The sequence below is a fragment of the Musa acuminata genome, chromosome BXJ3-10, assembly GCF_036884655.1.
Source record: "Musa acuminata AAA Group cultivar baxijiao chromosome BXJ3-10, Cavendish_Baxijiao_AAA, whole genome shotgun sequence".
NCBI classification, from domain to species: Eukaryota; Viridiplantae; Streptophyta; class Magnoliopsida; order Zingiberales; family Musaceae; genus Musa; species Musa acuminata.
Window position 1 is genome coordinate 30,871,845 of NC_088358.1, and position 23,929 is coordinate 30,895,773.

General features: G+C 35.0%; 1 protein-coding gene across 6 annotated transcripts in view; it reads right to left on the reverse strand.

Moving 5' to 3' along the window:
* LOC135651219 (structural maintenance of chromosomes flexible hinge domain-containing protein GMI1-like) overlaps positions 1 to 23,929 on the reverse strand; it is a 47,479-nt gene that overhangs the window by 3,601 nt on the left and 19,949 nt on the right. For 2 of the 6 annotated variants that reach the window (XM_065171140.1, XM_065171137.1), the window contains 25 exons: positions 16,448 to 16,568; positions 16,297 to 16,358; positions 16,106 to 16,234; positions 15,111 to 15,201; positions 14,955 to 14,989; positions 13,112 to 13,187; positions 12,817 to 12,999; positions 12,529 to 12,684; positions 12,405 to 12,426; positions 12,217 to 12,331; positions 12,005 to 12,121; positions 11,551 to 11,874; positions 11,339 to 11,469; positions 10,664 to 10,841; positions 10,466 to 10,574; positions 10,273 to 10,370; positions 9,412 to 9,510; positions 7,211 to 7,277; positions 6,162 to 6,247; positions 5,794 to 6,060; positions 5,567 to 5,719; positions 3,713 to 3,827; positions 2,149 to 2,374; positions 1,865 to 2,056; positions 324 to 644 (listed from right to left, as the gene is read on the reverse strand). In XM_065171140.1, coding sequence (XP_065027212.1) covers positions 324 to 644; positions 1,865 to 2,056; positions 2,149 to 2,374; positions 3,713 to 3,827; positions 5,567 to 5,719; positions 5,794 to 6,060; positions 6,162 to 6,247; positions 7,211 to 7,277; positions 9,412 to 9,510; positions 10,273 to 10,370; positions 10,466 to 10,574; positions 10,664 to 10,841; positions 11,339 to 11,469; positions 11,551 to 11,874; positions 12,005 to 12,121; positions 12,217 to 12,331; positions 12,405 to 12,426; positions 12,529 to 12,684; positions 12,817 to 12,999; positions 13,112 to 13,187; positions 14,955 to 14,989; positions 15,111 to 15,201; positions 16,106 to 16,234; positions 16,297 to 16,358; positions 16,448 to 16,568 — 3,473 coding nt within the window. Of the gene's footprint in view, positions 1 to 323; positions 645 to 1,864; positions 2,057 to 2,148; positions 2,375 to 3,712; positions 3,828 to 5,566; positions 5,720 to 5,793; positions 6,061 to 6,161; positions 6,248 to 7,210; positions 7,278 to 9,411; positions 9,511 to 10,272; positions 10,371 to 10,465; positions 10,575 to 10,663; positions 10,842 to 11,338; positions 11,470 to 11,550; positions 11,875 to 12,004; positions 12,122 to 12,216; positions 12,332 to 12,404; positions 12,685 to 12,816; positions 13,000 to 13,111; positions 13,188 to 14,954; positions 14,990 to 15,110; positions 15,202 to 16,105; positions 16,235 to 16,296; positions 16,359 to 16,447; positions 16,569 to 23,929 lie in introns of all 6 variants that reach the window. The other 4 variants (XM_065171136.1, XM_065171135.1, XM_065171138.1 and 1 more) reach the window with 3 other exon arrangements.

The following is a 23,929-nucleotide window of genomic DNA, read 5'->3' on the forward strand; positions in this document are numbered from 1 at the left end:
CAAGCACAGCAATAAACCACAAAAGTTTGATCTTTGGATGCAATGCTAGGTATTGCGAATAATAGTTTGCAGAAAACTTGTCCAAACTGAAAAAAAAAAAGACACAGTAATGCTATCAAAACAAATTGTTGCTTGAGATTAGCATATAACCAACAGTCAAATGACCCCATTAGGTGGCTATCTAAGTTTCTAGATATATAAACATTCTTGTGATAAAAAATAAAGTTATCAGATTAGAAATTAACAAAAAGTGAAAATATCAAACAGAGTGCCAACATGCAACAGAGGGAGAAATACAGCACACTTGAAAGAAATGCACTCACCAGTCTCCAAGTAAAATAAATCCGCTGGCCCTCACAATCCCACCATCCAGAGAAATAGCTCCTTGCTTAATACAGGACCTAGCTTGTCTCATGTCCGCCCTAGTCTGATATACTTGAGTTTCACCAAACAGCAGATAGAACAAGGTTTCCCGAAGGCCATGACCTGAAAGTGTTTTTGTATTGCAGTGATGAATATCTAAGTTGATCATGTTCACCGCATACCCTAAAAATCCAGCAGGAACTGCCCCAGATTGCAACAATGGATTTGACAAACATAGTCTCCTCTGAGGATCATTAGGCATGATTCGACCTTGGTATGGTCTGCAGCATTTAATCCAATATAATCAGTATGTGAACTCTTGCAAGAGCATAGTCAATATCAAGGAACCAAATACTGGTACCAGTGATTTCCAGAATCCTAAAAGGTAACTAATATGGACAGGTACAATACAACATGGTACACCACCAAAAAATATTAAAAACAACTTAAAAATCATTGTTTATCAGTATGGACGGTACACCAGTGTATCTAAGGCCCAAAACGATGAGGCATAGATCTACATTTCAGACATTTGTGAAAGGAAAAGTAAGCCACTTTACTGATAGTACCTTGATGCAAACATGACTTCTATGGACAGGGAACAGAGATATGTGTGAGAAGGAGCTAAATACATCAGAAATCTCCCCTTTATCTAATACATGAGAGGAAAATTTTAATTTCAGAAAATTTTTTATTTCCAATTATAAGTGTTTTTCATGTGCATGGATATACAAAGCCTGAGAGTGAGGAGTTTGTAATTGCAGACGAATATGATTTAAGAAAAATTCTGGTTTCTATGTGATTGAATCAACATTAATTTTTTCATGACCTACTGCACAAACCATAAAATAAGGTCACCAACTTTGAACAGTGAAGAAATTAAGAATCCTTAATTATCATTCACAAATATTAAGAAATTTTGATTTGCTTGCAGATCAATTATATCATTTTGGTCCAAAGCCTCACTACAAATATTTGATTCATATTAGTAGTATAACACTGCTAAGTATCATACTAATCATACAAATCCATTTAAACCAACTTTATTGTAATAAGACTTCAAAATTAGTTTTGTGCAGCATAAAGGTAAATAACTATCATCTTTTTCAGTAATCCACTAACACAGTTGAAAACTTTTATAATTTCATCAGAAAAGGTTCAACAATAGGATACCGAGAACCAGGAGTATAAAAAGCCGATTTTGAAAATGAGTACTAATAGTCCTTTAGCATTGTGGTTTGTTGACATATATAAGAAAATTATTATTTAAATTGTTAGACATTTGGTGATAGTAGATTTAGTTTCTAACCCTTAGTTTATCATATTTGAAAAAATATTTTTATTGGAACCTTTTAAGCTTTAAAAATGTGTTCGTGGACCTCATTTGGCAAATTCTGGCTCCAGGGCATGATTATATTATTCAAAAAATGTGTTCTTTTTAAGCCTTTAATATTCTTGCCTAAGCACATTTGAGAATAAATTTAGACAAAGGAATCTGCACCTTATGTCTTCGAGGCATATTACAGGAAATCTCCTACTTATGTTAATGCCGAGTGTAGCTGCAGCTCCATGAACAGCTTGCTGGTGATCAATTTTTCCAGCCTCATCATAATACTCCAATCTACTTGCAGCTTCATAAGATTTGCAAACAATTGCAAGCATATTATCTTCACCCAAAAACTGTGAAAACATCCTGCAAATATAGACAATGATGATTTAGTTTCTCAGGAAAAGATATAACTGTCTTGAATTAGAGAACCTTAAAGTTTGTTGATAAAAACTTACCTACTATTTTTGCTAGTATTAACATTTCCAAGAAGAGCAACAAGGCCAACAACATCTTGCGTACAGTTTGTAAAGCACTTCCAAGGTTCTTGCTTCTGGATAGCTTTAGAAAGACAGCAGCAAATAGCAGCGGCAGTATCACCTTTTCGTTCTATTCGTTTAAGGATTTCCTCTCTTGAAGAACTCAAAGACTCAATTTGGCTCAAATATTGAGGTCCAATGAACACTGGAATTTTACCAAAATTTAGAATCAAACTCCCTTTACTATATGATTAACCTTAAAGCCAACTATACACACACACACACACACACACACACACATATATATATATATATACACATATATATAGTTGTTTGGGGTTAATCAGCAACATTTAGTACAATTACATATCCTGTGGTACAAGTAAGCCCAGCCATCAAAAACAAGGAATGAACAGATTACGGCTAGGCTAATAAATGCAATTCATACTTAAAATATGGAATAACTAATAAGTCTAATATGTATGATGAACAGGGATAGAAGACAGACAAGGAAGTATGCTTTCAATCATTCTTCGTGTGTTCCATACATATGGACTCTCAAGCCAATACATGCTTTGAGATGTTCAAATCCAAAATAGAAAAAAGTCATGCTTTAAGTAGCTATGATATATAGATACTTAAGCATAATGTACAGATAAGCACTTTAGCATCAACTAATGATATCATGTATAACTTATATAAGCACGTGCTCCTCTTCAACTCCTCAATGCCAGGAAAAATAAACATTCTACTAGTGGATTTGGAAACCACTTGGTCATGGTTCTACTCATGAGAGCTAACATCTCCTGATACAGCATAAGCAAAAAATAAACATCCTGCTCAATTACTTCAACATTTTTATAGTTTTGTTTTGTTTGTTCACTTTTTGTACTGTTTCTTTACCATAATTAAATGACTTTGAATTTACCACACTCTCTTTGAAATTCTTGTATGAATTTAAGGGTCATTGAGCAGTCATGTAAGCACTAACTTGTCTTAAATGATTCAGATCAGTCTCATACATGATGCAGAACTTAATCATGTCCAATAAATTCCCGGAAAATTCACACAATAATGATAATGATATATAAGTTTTAACCTCATTAATGCATTGTTGTTGAATAATTTATTCAACTGCTGAAAGCAGTCAACATACACTATATATCTTCGACGAATGAGTCAAAAAGAGATCTTGTGTCCTTATGATGAGAACATGGGTGGCACTTGTGCCCTAGATCTTAAAAGTCCTGACATAGTAAAATAGTGCAGTGGATCATATTTAGCAAACGAGATGGCAGTTATATAGGCTCAAGAAAGACAGTTTATTAATTACTATGACACAGTCATAAAAACTTGTGAGGTTTACACAAGGCATGACACTAATACCATAGACATTTCTCATTACAAAATGATCAAGCCTACCTGCAATGCATCAAAACCAAAATAAAAAGGTAATTCATTCAAAAGACAAAAAAAAATCCAAGATATCTATATAAGACGAATTTAACTTCAAATTAAAGGAGTAATAAAACAATTTCAGAACCTCGCAGATCATGAATATCTTGCTCAACCTGTATCTTCTGATCATTCAGTGTCTTTAGTTTCCTCTCATGCTCTCCAATCTTCAATCCAACTTCAGTAATTTTTTCATCAAGAATCTGTGGAAAGCACATTTACTAGCTTATCTATCCAGTATGGGAGACTGAAGCAAAAAATTTATACAGTGGAGTACAATGGAGTACAATGAGAAGAGAAAGGAAGATGATAATTCTAAAATGCATCTAATACTAATCCATGTTCTACATGATGCATGGGCCAGTATATTGGGCCAGAAAGGCACACTGGCATGCTAAATCATGCCAAAAGCGCTGACATATGGCTAGTGGCTGTTAGGCCAAATTTTAAGGGCATTCAACTAAACACAGAGGTGTTGCAAACAACATGCTACTCTGCCATGATACAACAATCATTAAATGAGATACCATAATTTTGATTGTTCATGGCTCTATGAAAAATTTTCCCTATCTTTTCAAAAACTGATTTTGATTGTTTTATAGTTGTTTCCTCACTCAGTTCTTCCACGTGTCATTGTTTGTTTTTTCCACCAATTTATTTTTCTACCCTGTTATGTTCTATTTTCCAGTCTTATGTCATCTAAAAGCTCAAGTCTTCCATCAGGACTAAATCCCATAGACCCATAAATGTCAGCCCACACATGAGGCTACCACTAATGCAGAATTTAAGGAGGCCCAACATCTGCAGTCTTCAGCATGGCACAAAAGCTCACGCCAACATATTTCCAATTTACCACCGTGTTTGATCCACAATCAACAAGCCCCAAGCACAAACTTTCATTCAGCATCATCTACCAAAATACAAACTGCTGTGTTTATAACTGCAATGCAAAATATAAGTTTCATCAAAGACTGCAGAGATCATTTTTTTCATGCCTCGAACAAGGAAGATGCTTCACCAGCACAAAATGGATGCTGCGTTGCAAAATGCAGGAGGGATAAAGATGGCTGAGGAAGATGGCAGAGGTTCTAATGAGTTGTTATATTGTTATAAATCTAAATAGGCATTAAAGATTATCTGTAAACTGCACAAAGGTAATCTGTAAACTTTCCATTGATCATTTACATTGTAATTGTCATTTATGTGAAATAAATTTATCATGAGGACTCATTGATTTGAAGGTATGCATGCCTAGCCAACTTGCAACCAGATATGGCATAATCAGGTCAGTGAATTACTTAATCTATAAGTGATAGGCACTAACTATGTTCATTGCAAAAAATAGGGAAACCATGAGTAGAAAAACTTATATCCTTGGTCTAGGAAAATTATATCATTATGTAAAATTCCAAAGTGAGTTCTAGATCTGATTCAGATTTTTTTATTAATTTCCAAAAAATTCTTGAATTTATCAAATAGGTCCTTAGAAACATATGAAAATAAAATATCTGGAGTTCTGGACATAGTTGGAATGTAATTTTCACCAAAATCTGATATAAATCTGGGTTTCATTTCATATAAACGTTCTCTACTTATCAGCCAAACACGTGTTTGCTACAACTAAGCTTTGTAAATCCTTACCCTTTCACTTTAACTGAGCTCTATAAATCATGATCCCCAAAACTTAATTCATCAACCTGGCTAACTAAAATGAACCATGGATGAAAGCATTGGGCATACACACTGAACTGGCACATGGGGTAATCCACAGCATACATGTTACTATGTTCGTACAAAAGATATGAACAAGCAGCTACGCCTATTCATGGAATGGCACATAAAATATCACACTATATACCTTATCAGTGACAGCCCCGAAGCAGCAACTAAAATTGACAAAAAATCATAATTACAATGAGCAATTTGGTGATGAATTAATTACCTGAGTATGATGAGAAATGTACTTCACTAGGAGGTCCTTCTGATGAGAGAGACACTTTGATGAGTCCATATGATCTAAAACCTGAGATTGAAATGTCCCATATGATTCTGTTGCAGCAAATAGCTCCAACTTTGAAGCCTCCAAAACATTGACCTGCAAGATAAGAATTAATGTAAGCAGGTCAGATGTGAAAGAATATACAAGGATGGGTTCGAACAGGTCAAAACCTCAATATCAGTGCAAAGATCATGGTAACGTGTATGAAAAGCCGAAAAGCAAAAAGGCCCTGGTCTGCGGGGAACTGGGACAAAAGGCACAGTGCACCGGCCATGATGGAAAGTGTACTGAATTGTATCATCCAATTTCAATGAATCTGATACTATTCTAAGTGTGTGATATTGACCATGTATTTTTTCATCTACTTGTCCATCAGGATCAAAAACTTCAAATATAACATTCTCCAATTGACAACCTATCGGATGAATGCCGGAGACCTGCAAGGATAACATTTAAGAAAATATTCACAGGCAAAAAACTCTTAATATGCCATGGAAACATTTATTTGGGAAAGAAATCAAAAACATATACTGCATACCCCAGACACAGCTCTCAACTCCCTTTGTGCAACTTGGAACTTCTTCTTATAAACAATCTCCTTATCATACGAAACTGAAAGGTGGGCTGTATTGCACAAAGTTAGCAAGAAAAAGAGAACTGAAGGAAACAGAAAATCCAATAATATAAACTATTCTGCAATTATTCCAACAAATACATATGTGATGGACAAAGAAAACTCCTTATGTATTTGCAAATAGAACATTTGAAGCAAATATAGGAATCGAGGAAATTCAAAGGAAGATCACCCAGCAATAAAATATAGACCTAACTAAAAGTTCTTATAAAACACAAGCACGAGCTTGACCTTAAGGTAGCAAATTTTAGAAGAGAACATATCATCATTGTGGTGGATTAATGTTTGAAAAGATCAAGTAAAAAAAGATATACATTGTCTTTAATTAAAAAAAAATGATAGTATATATCTGATACATTGTCTTTTTTCTTACCCTTCATTCCAGGCTAGATGCTCCAAAAGGGCCTAATGAAGTCTAACTACTAAAGCTGTGATGTTTGCTTCATATAACTTGTCCTGTCCTAGAAGAAATTTGAATAAATTCAATCCATCATCTAATTTCAAAAATTCATTGGAATATTCCTATTAGTACATCAAAGTTCAAACAATATAATCATATAATATTCAGATTTATCACTATGGTTCATAAATCAGCAGCTGCTAAGGAGACTCTTAAATATGTTGATTTTTTGTTGTAATTTCTACAGAAAAGTGAAGTACCTGATGTTGATACTTGATAGAACCTTGCTAATAAGTTGCAGGTGCAATTATGTGTATTGGTCTAAGATCACACATAAACTACAAAGCACAAATAATCCAAGATTCTTGTTGCCTCAGCCATGTCCAACAATAGAAAAATAACACTTATTACCTGAGAAATATGGACCAATTGTATTAGGTATGCAATTGGTCTATACTCAGTCATGCCCAACAATGGATATTAACACTTAACACATCTTCAAGACAAAAATCGAGAGAAATAATATGTCAGTAAAAAGGATGAAAGAAAGTACCATATGAACCAAAACTAGCTGACACAGTTAGAAGGCCACTAAGATCGATACATCCTTTGCAGTTCACCTACAGATGAATCATATTGAGATAATCATATTCAGTTAATATGCTAAATTGGCTCACAAATCATTATCCGATGAGATCGTAGATAATGAAGAAAAAAAAACTCTTGCAGCATAATGAATAGATGTAGCACTAGTTACATTGGGCATGTTTTTTCATGTTTAAGAAAGTTGCCAAGGAAAGTTTGCATATTATAGTGTGTTAAATATGTTGCATCTCATACAATGGAAAACACTAGTCAATGCCAACAAGATCTATCATCAGTAATGATTCAAAAAAGTATCTTTCCTGACAAAAAAAAAAACAGAAATAATGCATTTAGGTTCAGGGAGATTGATGGCTATTTAGAATAATCACTTCTTCCATGTCCAACGTTGATGATAAAACTAAACCCAAGAACATAAATAAATCCTATTACTATATCCCTAAGGTTACTGGAAGCTTATAATAATGCATATCTTGATGAAAATTGTCACATGACTTTCATTGTTCAACAGCATGATTTCGTTCTTGAAATTGTCACATGAGCTCATTTCAAATGCCAAACAAAGTGAATTATAAATTTAAATAAAATGAAACTCTAAACGCATAAACAAAAATGCATAAAACCATAAACCCAAGTTACAACTAATCCCATCAAACCTTCCCTTCATTAAGAAAATAATTGAGGCATCCCAACCCTCGGTGAAAAGCTTGATATCCAATTCAAGGTTCAACATCAACATAATTTACTCAAGAAATTGCAATGCGCATCAGACCAATATTTGCACAACCCATGGGTCTATTGCATGAAAAACATATTAAGATTACAAACCAGAGTCAGGGATTTATATTTTATAACATATTGATCAAAGAAAACAGAAAGTTCATTCTAGTTGAGGGACATATTTAGGGATCCGGTCTTCCATATTCCTTTGTAGTATGGCAAATCAATTTTCAACCTTATGAGAGGTCTTTGAAGTCTGATTAATCCTGGCTTTATATGAGAAAAACTTCTAGATTAATATGAAGGAAGCTTGCTATGAAGAAATTACAAATTCCATTCAATGATCGATCAGTATAAACATCAACAACGTCGAGTTGGACTAGTTTCTCCTCAACAAATATAGGCTTGGGCCAAGAAAATTTATATTAAGACCCAATAAACCCAAACAGGATGGATTGTTTTACCAATTCTATTTTTTCTTATTTCTGAGGCGAACAAACAGGTTGGAAGACAATTTAATTAATATTATGAAATAACTACAAGATAAATGCATGCAATCATTGACAGCAATAGAAAAAAAAATTAAGGATAAATAAAAAGATACAAAATGATTTTGCCCTGCACATATTCAGAAAATTATCAAAAACCTCTTATAAAAGTTGATGATATGATTTAAAGCACTCATTATCAAGATTTTAAATACCGATAGGTGTCCCTATCGAGACATCCTAGTGGTTTGTGCATTGTATGTTTAGTAGATCTTAAGTTTGAATCCATAATATGAGCATTTTTTATATGTTTTTAAATCTAATGAAAGGAATAATTTAAAAAAAAATACCAACAGGCACCTATTTCAATAACTTGGACAGCTATTGCTTTTTTTAAAAAATCCATCCATTATCACTGGAATAATACAAAAATAATACCAACCAAAAAATATGTTTAAGGTCCAATCCTATACTTGGCAAGACCAGTCAAAATCAATGAGAATGCAATCATTGGTATTTGAAACCATGCTCATAAAAATGTGCAATAATTACATTGTAGCAACAGTTACATTGATGCTATCGGAGAATTTTAGATAAAGCTGAGCTCCATATAAAAAAGCGCAATGTGGAAGATGCAGTGACAAAAGTTTAATTAAAATTTAGATCGCAAATACTAAACTAGTAAAAAAATATCAAAGCTTGAGTATCTCTCTATGCCGCCATGATTATGATTTCTAAATCCACTATTAATCATCAAAAATAGGCATCATAGAAGAAGTCCTACAAATCAAAATATATATCGTCTAGAAATCTATCATTTGTCTTTTACTAGATTTTTTTCTCTAACAGTAAATGCAAAATCAACATGAAAAAGAACCAAGAGGAAGATGTTATGAAACAAATTCTCTAAACATCAGATCACCAAAACTCACCAGAACTTTACCTTTCGAATATAACCTAAGTGGTCTTGAAAGGAAAACCCATCAGTGTGGATGAACACTTCCACGCCTTCTTCAATATGATTACCATAAGCATCAAACATCTGACAATTTTAATTATTTAACCACACAATTTGAAGGGATAACATAACCAAAAAAATTTCAAATTAAAAAGTAAAATAAATTAAGACTAGATTGGAATCAAACTACTAAGCAAGAAATAATCTCTTACTGTATCTTCAAATTTTGGAAAAACCATTCAAAAGATACAAACTTCCTATTCAATAATTGACTGACATGTGTTACCTTAGGGGATGTGTACTCATGAGAAGCACAATTACTGAGAATACCATCATTCCACGCAAGAATACATTCCCAATCTTCAGCTCAGCTGAACCTATTATTGAACTGATCGTGCAATTAATATTTTGCAACTGAGTTGGGAATGGGAGGATTAGTAACTAAAGGATCTTTTTCATGCAGACCCTATCAAAAACCACGTCCTCCAAGGATGTCATACAGATGTACGGAGAAGCTGATCTACATCCAATCTAGTTGTCTATCTTTGTGTTAATATACACAAAAGTTTGCAATCAGTGATTGGATGCTATCAAGATGCTTGGAAAAGCTGGTTTACATCGACTATCATTGTTCTTTACATGTATCATACTCTCACAGAGCTCTTAGGTAAAAGATGTTTCCAATGGTAGGAAACAATTGCCAAATTAGTTGAATCACCAAAGACTCATCATATTAAATTCTGCATACAGACAAAAAAGCTCATGGAATTGCAGAAACAGTTTTATATGACCACATGAAAAACTTGCATTTTTAATTAGCATAAAAATCTAGCTTAGGACAATTACCTCTAATACAAGTTCTTCAATCACTTCTTCTGGAACCAAATATTCTCCTTCCTGGAGAGAAGTTTGCAGCCTCACGGAAGATAAGGTACCAGGCATGACTGTTTCAAATATCAAGTGAATATACATGAACTAGATATAATGTTTAAAACTTTAGATACATGACTGACTTTATAAAATTAATGAAAAGAACAACCTTTACATGGAATTTCAGCAGAGAAAAGACCATCTTGCGAACATATCGCCAACACAGCTTCATAACTTGGCTGAATCATGTCCAGCTTGCTGCTTTCAATCAATATATCCTACAACATTAGTGCAATGGTAAAGATCGCATATGGCACTGACAAAACTGAATAAAATACAGCTAAAATAGCATATGCTTTCTACTAACCTTTAATTCCAACAATAACTGATCAGATGAAAGGATCATTTTCATTTTGTCAACATGGAGAAGCATACATTCTTCCACAAATATTTTTATCGTAGCTTCAGGTATACTTGAAAATGGAATTTGATTTGAGTACCGATCAAGACACACAACAGAAAGATACGAAATATAGGAACCAACCCTGGTCATAGATGTTATCAAGAATTAGGAAGTAATATGAAAATATTTATATGGTGGTGAATCTTGCAGTGAATTTATAGATATAGCATACAGCAACAAATAAATTGTATGAATAAATAAAAATACAATATGCCCAAAATAAAAGGGATAACTAGAAATATTTTACCATGATGCTAGGATTAGAACAAATAAAACTACAACATAAGTAACATGATTATCTTCCAAATTAGTCATCCAGGTCAAAGGAGACTTAATGCAAGAATAACGTCAGAGGTGATGAGAGAGTGGGTAAGGTATACCAAGGACCATTAAACTTTTATTTATCAATTCTTAACTCTAAACTTAAGCACCAAATACTTAACAAAAATTTAAAAAAAATAAAGCCAATAAGTGTATTTTCAACTATTGCTAAATTATAAAACCTAGACATCAAAGGGCATCAACATGTATCAAAAAAGCAATTTAAATTTGATCAACTGCCTTTGTAAGAGGTCATACCTAGTAGAAAGTAGTTGCTTATCAGTGAAAGGGCCCCATTCATCAAACACAAATCGCCACTTGCAAACCTTTGTGTCAGGCTTCACAACTACTCGTGCTTCTAGGTGTTTGATATTGGTATTTTTACAATTCTGATAACAACACTTTCATACTTAATTTTGACCAAAGGATAATCAAGATACCAAAGTTGTAAATTTTAAGAAATTACTTACAACAAAGAAGGTGAATATATAAATTCCGGCTTTATAAAATAGTTTCGAACATATATCTTGCAACCCAAATATATATAATCCACTGATGCCAGTATGTGATGAAGGTTTAACACTTTTTGTATGGGCAAGTGTCATCTGTTCATTCTGCTTAGCTCTACATTTATGACTAATTTTCAAGGTCATCTCAAACTCATTCTTCACGATATTCTTCTGATCTAGGCCTTTGGAGGCCATCGAAGAGCTAAAATTTGCAGGTCTAATAACAGCAACAATTTCTCTAGGAGGAGTAAAACCAGCAACCACAGGAGCTTCCATAGGTAGTTCCTGAAGTGAAATGTAACATAATTAGAGTCTGAATTACTAGAATTATCCTTGTGTGGAACAGAATCTAAATTTTACTGTCATTTGTAAGTTATAAATACTCATCAGAAATATAAAAAATTAGACAGCTAACCCCACTGATCCCTAACAGGCTACACTGTTGACCAGCTATTATGTCGATTCTGGAAGGAAGTCTCCCTTTATGCTTCTCAACTTGGCAATTCCATGTAGCAAGGTCAATTGCTTGAATCTGACAAGCAGCTCGAAATCAATACAAATAAGACAACATACAGTTGCATGACTGCAACATAAGAAATATAAGAAGTCCATGGTGAAAGTACAAACATTTTCAGAATCAATTAGACTTATTGGAAAAGATAGAGAATCATGCATATCCAAGCTTGCATTTCCATTATCCACCAAAATCGAGCAGCCTTTTTCATCAGAACAATCCAGTGGCCTTTACAATTGTCAATAACTTTGGTTAACTAATGTGACACAATCAAAACGATATATAATTGAAGTGAAACTACCTGCAAATTAGTCGTGCATCACCTGTGGAAAATATTACACAACATGAGTTATAATATAAAACTATATTTTCAAAAGAAAAATGGAGAGAGAAAAGCACAGGGATTAACAGTATGAAGTACTTACCACCCACATCACCTTGAAATCCTTCTATTAAAATGTATTCTAGAGTTGCATACAAATTCTTTTTCAAACATCCAGTTGCACCTTTAAAAATTTTAACCTTTTGTCCTGACTCCCATATTATGCCTCTTCTCTTTATAGCTTGGTGCACTCTCACAACTATGAATAATGGGAAAATATTTATATCATCTATCACCGAATTTATTCAGAACAATAATTGACTAGAGCCAGACCCACCAATCTAGAAGTTAAATGGCAAATAAACTATGCAGATTTAAGCCCTGAACTTACCATCAGCAGTTATACCAAGTTGTTTCTTGTTTTGAGGGCCAATAATATGTACAGGTTCATCCTCACCACAATTGATTTCTTCATCATATCTATCATGCATCTGAATTACCCAATCTCGATATTCCTTCTCTAATTGTAAAATACTGGAGTGTTTTCCATCTTTGAGTATCTCAATGGTTACCTCTACAATTTCATATGTCAAAATTTTAGCTGCAATTGCTTGAACAAAGTAGATAAAAACTGTAATCAAATCAATAGAGAGCGACCATATTCATTCCTCATAAGTTCAATGGACCTGATTCTTTTCCACAAAGAATGTTGCCAAAGTTCCTCAATGCACGAGTAAAAGGGTGATGATGTGCCAAATCAGTCTTCAAAATGTTTAAAAAAATAAGTTAGAAGAAAAAGAGGGCAAACTCTGTGAAGCACTGAAAAAAAATCATTGTCAACAATATGAATAAAGACCTTAAGATGGAACAGAAAATAATGTGTAAAAGATAAAGCATTATAAAATTATGCAGAACCAGAAAACTCTCTCATGATTGATTTTCTTTCATTATAGTAAAAAAAAAATTATTTCACTGTGACCACTAGATACAACTTCACAATGAAGACCACAATCTTGAATTTCTGTGTGCAACACTCCTAGTGTTTGCTATCAGATGTTACTCAGTGAGCCGAGATGCAAACCAACCCATTTTAGCCCAATATGATTGAAATTTGGTAGTTACTGCAAGGTCAGTAATGATCAGATTTCAGATTTCAACTGTACCCAATGTCACTCCGATTTAACCATTGGGGCTGTTTTGGGCTTATAAAACTTATGTAATCTCACCCTTTCACTCGCTCTTACTCTCAGTCTCACTCATTAAACTTATTTAATCTCTCAAATCAGTAATTAGTGAAAATCAACCTCTTGATTTGGATAAAAGAGGGATTCGAACTCAATACCCGTGGACTTTGTCTCCAAGTAACGGTATTTAGCTTCCTCTTATGTTTTCTTTATCATGTCAGGTAATTAGCATAAAGAACATCAATAACTCTAGATTGATTAGTGACTAATGATTAATTAAGACATAATTAGAGGTTTTGAAGAAAATTTAGCTTAGATTGACAATGTATTGACCTTCAATGACTTACGAGTTTATTCCATCATGTTTAATGGCTAATTAGAGGCTTATTAATGCATTTTTAGGTAATATTTTTATTTTATATACCAATAAACTAGGACAAAAAACCCTGAAATAGGTTTTGTCAATTTCAACTGATCGTCAGCCCTTTTTCAGTTTATGGGTATGTACTAATGTACCGACACACAAAATGCCAATACTAACTGCTAGGTACTAGTCCGACCATGACCAATATGCCTGGTCGACATGATCGGTGAACCATAATCCTCAATTGTCTATGTTTGCAATACTAGAGTTCACTGTGACCACTAGATACTACTTTGTAAAGAAGACCACATAACCCTCATTTCTCTTGCCAACACTCAACATCTTTTATCAAACCTTGCATACAATTCTTTTAACAATTTCTGATATATACTAATTATTCAATATATAAACTTTGCAGATCTCGTCATTCTAGTGCTTTTTTGTGTTTGTATAAATGTTAGCATACAACACTTCTCAAAAAACTTTTTTTTGCCAAAATCTTATCCGAAAATTTTGTATTGAATAGGCATTACAAACATTTCCTCTTTTCTCTTCTCCCTCTACTTATTCTTTTTGTGTTTTTGATTCTCAACAATAAAAGTTGATGAATCAATTGGGTCTGGCTAAGTTTGGCCAAAACCGCCCAAATTGATCAAGACAGAATCACTCCTGGATCAAGTCATCGTTACATGGTAATAAAGCTGAAAACAATAAGGATCAACAGTCACACAAGTCATATGACCAACAGAATATTCTGTTCTCGATAAAAATTATGAGTTAATATTCCAAATAATTGAGTAGAGAACATCTACGGAGAAAGGATACTGTTCACTTATTTGACAAGTAAATAATAGTAGACGATTGAGATAAATCATACAGATAATCTGGAAAGAATCAAGAATCAACAATATTATTTAAGAAAAAACTAATGCAAGTGCTCATGAAAACCTATCATATTTTTTTTAAAACAAATTTGCTTACCTTAGAAGGAGTAGGAGAAAAACCAGCATCTGTCTCTACAACAACAGAAAAATAATGTAAAAAATTGTGAAAGAAAGAATATCATCTTAAAGCACACAATAAGAATAACGAAAAAAGGTGTTAATTTGAGAATTTCAACCAATCAAATCATGTTACCAACAAAGCATTTCACCCTTTTGCAGCATCTCTTTAATAAATGAGCTTTATCTCCCCTTCTTTGTTTAGTTTCCATGAAAGGAAGAGTATTCTATGTAAGGTAAGAAATGGACCAATAAGCAAAATTTTCTTAATCATAATTTCAAAATTGACAATAGTCAATTCAAATGAAATACAATTTCAGATCATAATAACAAGTCTTCACATTATGTAATAAATAATGATGCACGATACCAACAAGCAAACGAATCTGCATCACTGAAATTAGTGGCAAAAGTTTAGCCGCTAAACTAAATTAACCTAAATAGGAATATAGCATCATTAAAAGTCATTTAATTAACCTAAATAGGAATATAGCATCATTAAAAGTCATTTGATTAACCTAAATAGGAATATAGCAACCCAATAATAACAGATTGAACAAAGAGTGTATCAACAATTAGGACAAAATTATGGCTCCCACAATTTGCCAGTTTTCCCAATTGTCCACCAGCCCTTTCCAACCAGGAGGATGCTATTCTACAAATATATGAAGAAACAACAGCAGCAAAAAACTTAAACATTTTTTCCAAATTTTTTCAAGATTTAATCCGCATGTGTCCTATAAAGCTAGAAACAAAAAACTGCATGATGTTGCTTGCAGGTCAATTCTGCAGTTACATTAATTTTCATGATCAGCAAAAAAATAATTTAGAGAGGTTAACAATTAGAATCCCATCAATTATTCAAATATATGACTATGAATTATACTCAATTAGTTGATACTAATCTAAGAAAATATCATTGACTTCTTTTACAATTCAATCAATCTCCTCTCATCTATATTTACTTTTGTATCATAAACTAAAACATCATAAACAAATTTATGAGCCTCTGCCAAACTTGTTGAAAACTCCCAGACTTCAAACTTTTGCATTTTAAGATATCATTCCCAAATGGAAAACTTCTGATGACGTTTACAAACATTAAAACTGCATATAAGAATAGAATCTTACCCATCTGGAATCTGGAAGGAGACGACCAAGCCTACGTATTGATACACGAGAAAAGGCGTCGAAATTTTCTTTAATTTCGTAACCATCTTGAACAAGCTTCTCAAGAATTCGCTCAATGTTCTCTTTCCCCTATAAAAAATATAAATCACACATACAATTCTGAAACCGAAACAAGAAATAGCAGACTGTACCTCAACAATAGGAAAGTAAACACACTTCAATTGTGCATTGGCTTCTTGAAAACCTAATGATCCTACAAATAACAAACCAGAAAAACAAAAGGAAACATCTAAATATAGCATCCATCAGAAAGATAAAACAGCAAAATCGCAGCTAACATACCTGGATTTTCTGATTTAATCATGAACCTTAGTTGCATGATGAAATCAGGACCATTACAAGAGAGTAAATTAGTAATTGCCACCTCTCCTCCTTGAATTTCAGCAAGGTTAATGTCATTCACCTAAAATGGAAACTTCAATGAACTATTAGAAGTTAAAGACCAAAATATCAGTAGAACGCCTTAGATCACAACATCAACCCATTTCTGAACAATCCAATTGCGTAAATGATGCAACCGGTATATACATAGTACTCAAGGACTGCAGTTTATCCTGAAGTGGTATGTACCAGCCTATACTAACTACAAAAAGGATGAAATACTAAGTTTACTAGCTGCATAAGCAAGCATTTAAACAAAAGGAACCGAGAAAGTTTTGTCAGTTTCAGGCATAGGGTTTGTATAGATAACTTACTAACACAGCTTGGTACTAACCTATGAAGGTATGCAAACCCCTGTGTTGACTGACACAGACCAAGATACTGGCTTCACATGTGCAAACCCTTGTGCTGACTACCACAGACCAAAATACTGGCCAAGACGTGTTAGCCAAGGCACTGCACATGCCAATGGCAGAATAATAGTTGGGTGAGGTACTATGGCTAGAAGGAGAGGAAATGAAGAACTGATAAAAATATTTCGATTTTGGCAATTCATGGGTCACAACAGATAGTCCCAAACAAGACAGAGGTCACAACAAGTGACAGATGCAAGCTTATTAGGCATAAAATCCTAATCTCCTAGATTAAAATAATTCCTATGGTACAGGAAATTGGTCCATGGCAAGCATAAGATGTGGACATTGGACTCCATATGTGCCTTACTGTCACGACCCGGGTCTGATGAGCTAACTGACCGATAACTCCATTTTGGTCCTCAACGGCGGACCAAAATGCTTAAGCGGGAGGTAACGTAGTACACTCATCAGGCCCTTATAAGCTAATCACACACACTCCCCACTTCCGATGTGGGACTAATGGGATATTACACTATCCCCAACCCAATTAGCTTGACGTCCTCGTCAAGGCCAGACATAACCCAGATCGAACCCTAGCATAGTGCATGTGAGGTTTAACTCAGTGGTGGCTCCACGCCGTGATGAGTTCTCTGACTCCATCCACGAGTAGCCCTTTCCTACTGCAGCCCTCTCACCCTACCCTAATGCTAGGTCGGCTCTGATACCAAATGTCACGACCCGGGTCTGATGAGCTAACTGACCGATAACTCCATTTTGGTCCTCAACGGCGGACCAAAATGCTTAAGCGGGAGGTAACGTAGTACACTCATCAGGCCCTTATAAGCTAATCACACACACTCCCCACTTCCGATGTGGGACTAATGGGATATTACACTTCCCTCTGTCACACCCCTAAAAATATCCATGATATTTAAAATTTTTTTTTTGTCTCAACTAACCCAGGATCCAAACACACGTTTGAGGTCACTAAGAAAACATTCAGATCAAATTTCACCTCTATAATCTATCAATTCATAACCCTGTGCAATTCATAAACATAGCATACATCACTCGATAATTCATGCAATCTGAACTCAACTCACCAAATAAAAATCACAATATAAATCCACAAGTGGGGAAATCTATGCAGTCACCAGAATCATCGATTTACCATAAGTTCATATCATTACACAAATTTAATTTAACATTCCAAAATCCTATACACAAGGGATCCTTTATCTTACACAAAATCCACAGGTCCAGATTCATCGTCACATTTCATAATATGCAGAGTAACTTATACACAACTACATATATGCTAACAAAAGTTCTGCCCAACGTCTTCTAAACTCTCCACTGTCTCAGCCCATTCTTAACATTTAAGCAAGCGATACGCTATCCTGAAAAATTTATCAACAAATGGGGTGAGCATAAAGAGCTCAGCAAGTGACTAACATATCCATATCAAAATAGTACAATTTCCAAAGAGATGCAGTTTTCAAACACAAAGCAGAATATACGATTTCGTATACTTAATATCATTAGGAGCAGAAATCATAGTTGTCCTTTTTAATCATACATATTTGGTTCCTGACAGATGGGGCATAGAGTAATTGGAGCATATCAGAAACAAAGGAAACATATCGGAGCTTATCAATGGCATTTAAAATGTTCCAAATCACATCAACGACATATGGAACATTACGAAGCAAAATCAACAGTGAATGAAGCATTTCAGAGCATATCAAACTCATATGTCGTACAGAAGCTCAAACGTCGTCCTTGACGTTGCAATCATATCATAACTATCCAGAGCACGAACAGAAATAACTCACAAAAACTCTGGATGTCATATCAAACATATAGAGGGTGTAGTGGGATCTCAGTCAGAATGTGATTCATCCATTTCTGAATGACCACCTGACAAAAGTCTCCCACGTCTGGGAGCTCCATCCACCCACGTCTAGGTGAAGTCAAAGGGGCCGGCAGAGCATCGCAGGCTCTAAGCAATATCCCACAAAGCGGGACCCCACAAAGCGGGCAAATAAGCGCATACCAGAATATCCCTCAAAGCGGGACCCCACAAAGCGGGCAAATCAGCGCATACCCTTTACCATTTCTGGCAAAGGTCCAGACAATCCCACACACCAGAGTACAAGAAGGCAGTTTCAACAAAAAGTAGCATATAACGGAAGCACACGCGGAACAACCAAACGTACATGTGCCTTTTCAAAAGCAGTGTGATGCAAGGAACAAATCTCTCACAAAAGTATTCATTTTAGGAAAGAAATGAAAGCAAGAGTGTACAGGGATTCCAAGCAATTATAATCAGCTCAATTGCAATAAGAAGATTAGGCGAACTCAAGTATCCAAAGGAAATGGAACAGAATATGCGAAATCGACCAAAGCTCGATTTCGGACAGAATTCCAGTGGCACATCAAACAAATATTTCAGAATAACAATTATGCTCCAATACCCATAAGAAGGCTATGGTCGAATCATATATCAATCTATATTCGGATGGAACAGATTTCATATGAAACAGGGCTCCCAACACAGAGTTACCTCTGATTTGGTAACACAAGGTCAAAATCACAATCACTGTTTTACAGAATTTATAGGGTCGGATTCAACAGACGGTAGGGTGGGCAATTGAACTCCAAAATTTTCAAACTGTATGTCCAAAGAAATATTTTCAAATCTAGTTTCAAATAAAATCAGTTTGGTACAAATCAGAATTCTCAACAGGGAGTTATAGATAACTTAGTATCGATAGGTCAGAAATCTTGAAGTCTGTTTTACAGCATCTATAGTCTCATTTGAAAGAAAAGTTTGGGTAAGTATTCGGTGTCCAAATTCTACAAAATCGGTGTCAAAAGAAAGACATAAGAGTCTAATTACAAACAAAATAGTTCCTGCCTGAATTCACATTTTGTGCTAAAACTTATAGCCGAAACAGTGTATAGGGGTCAATATACCGAAAATATTTCAGAATCCATGGTTTTAAGTCCAAAGAGAGACATATCAGTTTCTAAATAGAAATCTTCCAATTTATTTTGAATCAACATAAAAACAGAGTCTAATACTTCTGTAGGATGGGGTTAGAACACTTGCCTTTGGAAATTTTGACCCGAAATGACAAGATTAAAGCAAGAACCCTAAAAGCCCCAATTTTCTTCCTCTTCTTCTTCTTCTTCTTCTTCTTCTTCTTTCTTTCTTTCTTTCTTTCCCTGATCACCCACGAGCTGCCTCCTCTGCTTCCTTAACAACGAAGGCAGAGAAGCTTAAGCGGTGGAATTTGTCATTTGGTGCATTTTGCAGTTTAGTCCTTGTTTTTATCATATTCACGATTAGGTCCTTAGGGTTTACATATAGGTCCTCAGATTCTTTCTTTTTTTTTTTTTTTTTTTTTAACAGATCTCCCAAATCTTAAAAATAAGTTACCTCTAATTCATACTCTATTTCTTTTGTCAATTAAAATAGATGCTTACATTATCACCAAAAATTATACGAACACTCGGAAATGAGGGGTGTTACACTCTCCCCCCCTTAAAAGAAAAATTTAGTCCTCTAAATTTATCGTACCTCTATTCGATGAAAAGACGAGGATACACCTTTTTCATTTCCTCTTCTAGCTCCCAAGTTGTCTCTTCTCCAGAATGATGTCTCCAATTTACTTGAACTAGTGGGACGACCCGATTCCTTAGGACTTTTTCTTTCTTATCAATAATCTGAATAGGCTCTTCCACATAGGATAGATCTTTATCGAACTCCACCAGCTCATACTTAATGATGTGAGAAGGGTCATACATATACTTTCTAATCATCGAGACATGAAATATATCATGGACATGGCTCAATGCTGGTGGTAAGGCAATCCTGTAAGCGACAGAACCAACCCTCTCAAGAACCTCAAAAGGTCCAATAAATCTTGGGCTTAACTTTCCTTTCTTCCCAAACCTTATAATGCCTTTGGAAGGGGAGACTTTTAAGAATACAAAATCTCCGATTTCAAACTCAATATCTCGTCTCCTATTATCGGCATAACTCTTTTGACGACTCTGAGCAGCTTTTAACCTTTTCCTTATAACTTGAATTTTCTCGGTAGTTTCTTGTACCTTGTCCGGTGCTAACAACTTTCTGTCCCCAACTTCCTCCCAACATATAGGTGTTATGCACTTTCGCCCATATAAAGCTTCATACGGAGCCATCTGAATACTTGAATGATAACTATTGTTATACGTGAACTCGACAAGTGAAATATCCTTATCCCATTCACCTTTCCAATCCATAACATAGGCTCTAAGCAAATCCTCAAGTGTTTGAATTGTTCTTTCTGACTGACCATCAGTCTGAGGATGATATGCAGTACTAAACTTAACTTTAGTGCCCATAGATTCCTGTAACCTTCTCCAGAATCTAGAGAGAAATCTGGAGTCTCTATCAGAGATGATCTCCTTTGGAATACCATGAAGTCTGACTATTTCATTAACATATAAATCTGCAAGTCTATCAAGCGAATAAGTCATATTAATCGGAAGGAAATGTGCAGATTTTGTTAACCTATCAATGATAACCCAAATAGCATCATGCTTCCTCGAGGTTCTGGGTAGTCCTGAAACAAAATCCATAGTAATACATTCCCATTTCCATTCCGGTATAACTAAAGGTTGCAGCAACCCTCCAGGTCTTTGGTGTTCTACTTTGATTTGCTGACACGTCAAACATTTTGAAACATACATTGCAATTTCCTTCTTCATGCCTTCCCACCAATAATAACTTTGAAGATCTCTATACATCTTAGTGCTCCCAGGGTGTAGGGCGTACTTTGAAGTATGACTTTCATTTAGGATTTGATTCTTGATATCTAGTTCATTTGGTACACATACTCTCTCCCCAAATCTCAATAGGCCATCCTTTGAAACTTGAAATTGTGGCTTCAATTCCTTTTCTACTTCACTCCTCAAGTAGATTAAGTGTGGATCTCGTAATTGTCCCTCCTTAATTTGTTGCATAAGATCAGACTGCATTTGAATGGAGGCCATCAAAATCATCGAGTCTTGCTCTTTCCTCAAAGCTTTCAAATCAAAATTTTCTTCTATTAGCTTCCATTGCTTCACGACCAGACTAGCCATAAAACTTGTAGATTTTCTACTAAGTGCATCAGCTACAACATTGGCCTTGCCCGGGTGATAACGGATGGCACAATCATAATCCTTCAGAAGTTCTATCCATCTTCGCTGCCTCATGTTCAACTCCTTCTGAGTGAAAATGTATTTTAAACTCTTGTGATCAGTGAAGATTTCAAACTGTCGACCATACAAATAATGTCTCCAAATCTTTAGAGCAAAAATGATTGCTGCTAATTCCAAATCATGAGTTGGATAATTCAATTCATAACCTTTAAGTTGCCTAGAAGCATAAGCAATTACTCTCCCTTCCTGCATCAAAACACATCCTAGCCCCTTTCTTGAAGCATCAGTATAAACTACAAATCCCTCACTACCACTTGGAATAGTGAGAATAGGGGCACTAGTCAATCTTCTTTTTAACTCTTGAAAGCTTTGCTCACAATCATCGCCCCATACAAATTTCATATTCTTCTTAGTGAGTTTGGTGTGAGGTTGAGCAATTCGAGAAAATCCCTCCACAAATCTCCTGTAATAACCTGCCATGCCCAAGAAACTTCTAACCTCTGTTACATTTGTTGGTACTTCCCATTCAACTACAGCTTCTATTTTCCTTGGATCAACAGATATACCCTTCCCTGAAATCACATGACCTAAGAAAGCAACTTCATTCAACCAAAATTCACATTTGCTGAACTTCGCATACAACTTCTTTTCTCTCAGTATGGACAACACATCTCTCAAGTGTTCCTCATGCTCCTGGTTACTCTTTGAATACACCAATATGTCATCAATAAATACAATTACACAGATATCCAAGAGCGGTTGAAATATCCTATTCATTAGTTCCATAAAAGCTGCAGGGGCATTTGTCAAACCAAAGGGCATCACCAAGAATTCATAATGACCATATCGAGTTCTGAAAGCTGTTTTTGAAATATCCTCCTCCTTGATCTTCAACTGATAGTAACCTAACCTCAGGTCAATCTTAGAGAATACTTGTGCACCCTGCAAATGATCAAACAAATCATCAATTCTAGGTATGGGATACCTGTTTTTGATGGTCACCTGATTCAACTGTCTATAATCAATACAAAGCCTCAATGTTCCATCCTTCTTCTTCACTAATAGTACCGGAGCACCCCATGGGGACACACTGGGTCGTATGAAACCCTTATCTAATAATTCTTGTATTTGCTTCTTTAATTCTTCAAGCTCAAGTGGTGCCATTCTGTAGGGAGGCTTAGATATTGGGGCGGTACTGGGGACTAGATCAATAGCAAATTCACCCTCTCTATCTAGAGGTAAACCAGGCAAGTCGTCTGGAAATACATCAGGGAATTCTTTGACCACTGAAATTTCATCAAGGTGGGTTTCCTGATTTGAATGCTCCTTTACACACACCACATAACAAAAACAACCTTTCTGCATAAGATGATAAGCTTGAAGTGCGGATATTAAGCAAGGAGGCAAATCATGCTTAATGCCCTCAAAGAAAAATATAGGCTGATCTGGTATGCAGAAAGTAATTATTTTTTTGTAACAATCAATACTAGCGTGATGAGAAGATAACCAATCCATGCCGAGTATAATATCAAAGCCCTGGATCTCTAGGAGAATCAAATCAGCAAGGAATTCGTGGTCTCCAATAGAGATCAAACAAGATGGGTAGACCAAGTTTGTTGCCAATGAATCTCCAACAGCAGTTGTTACATATAACATATAATCCAGGGATTTAGGTGGAATATCCAAGTGACAAGCAAAGTATTTTGAAACAAACGATAAGTTGGAGCCGGGATCAAACAAAACTTTTGCATTTCTTTTAGAAACATGAAGAATACCTTCCACCACTGATTTAGAAGCTCTAGAATCTTGTTCAGTGATAGCGTATACTCTA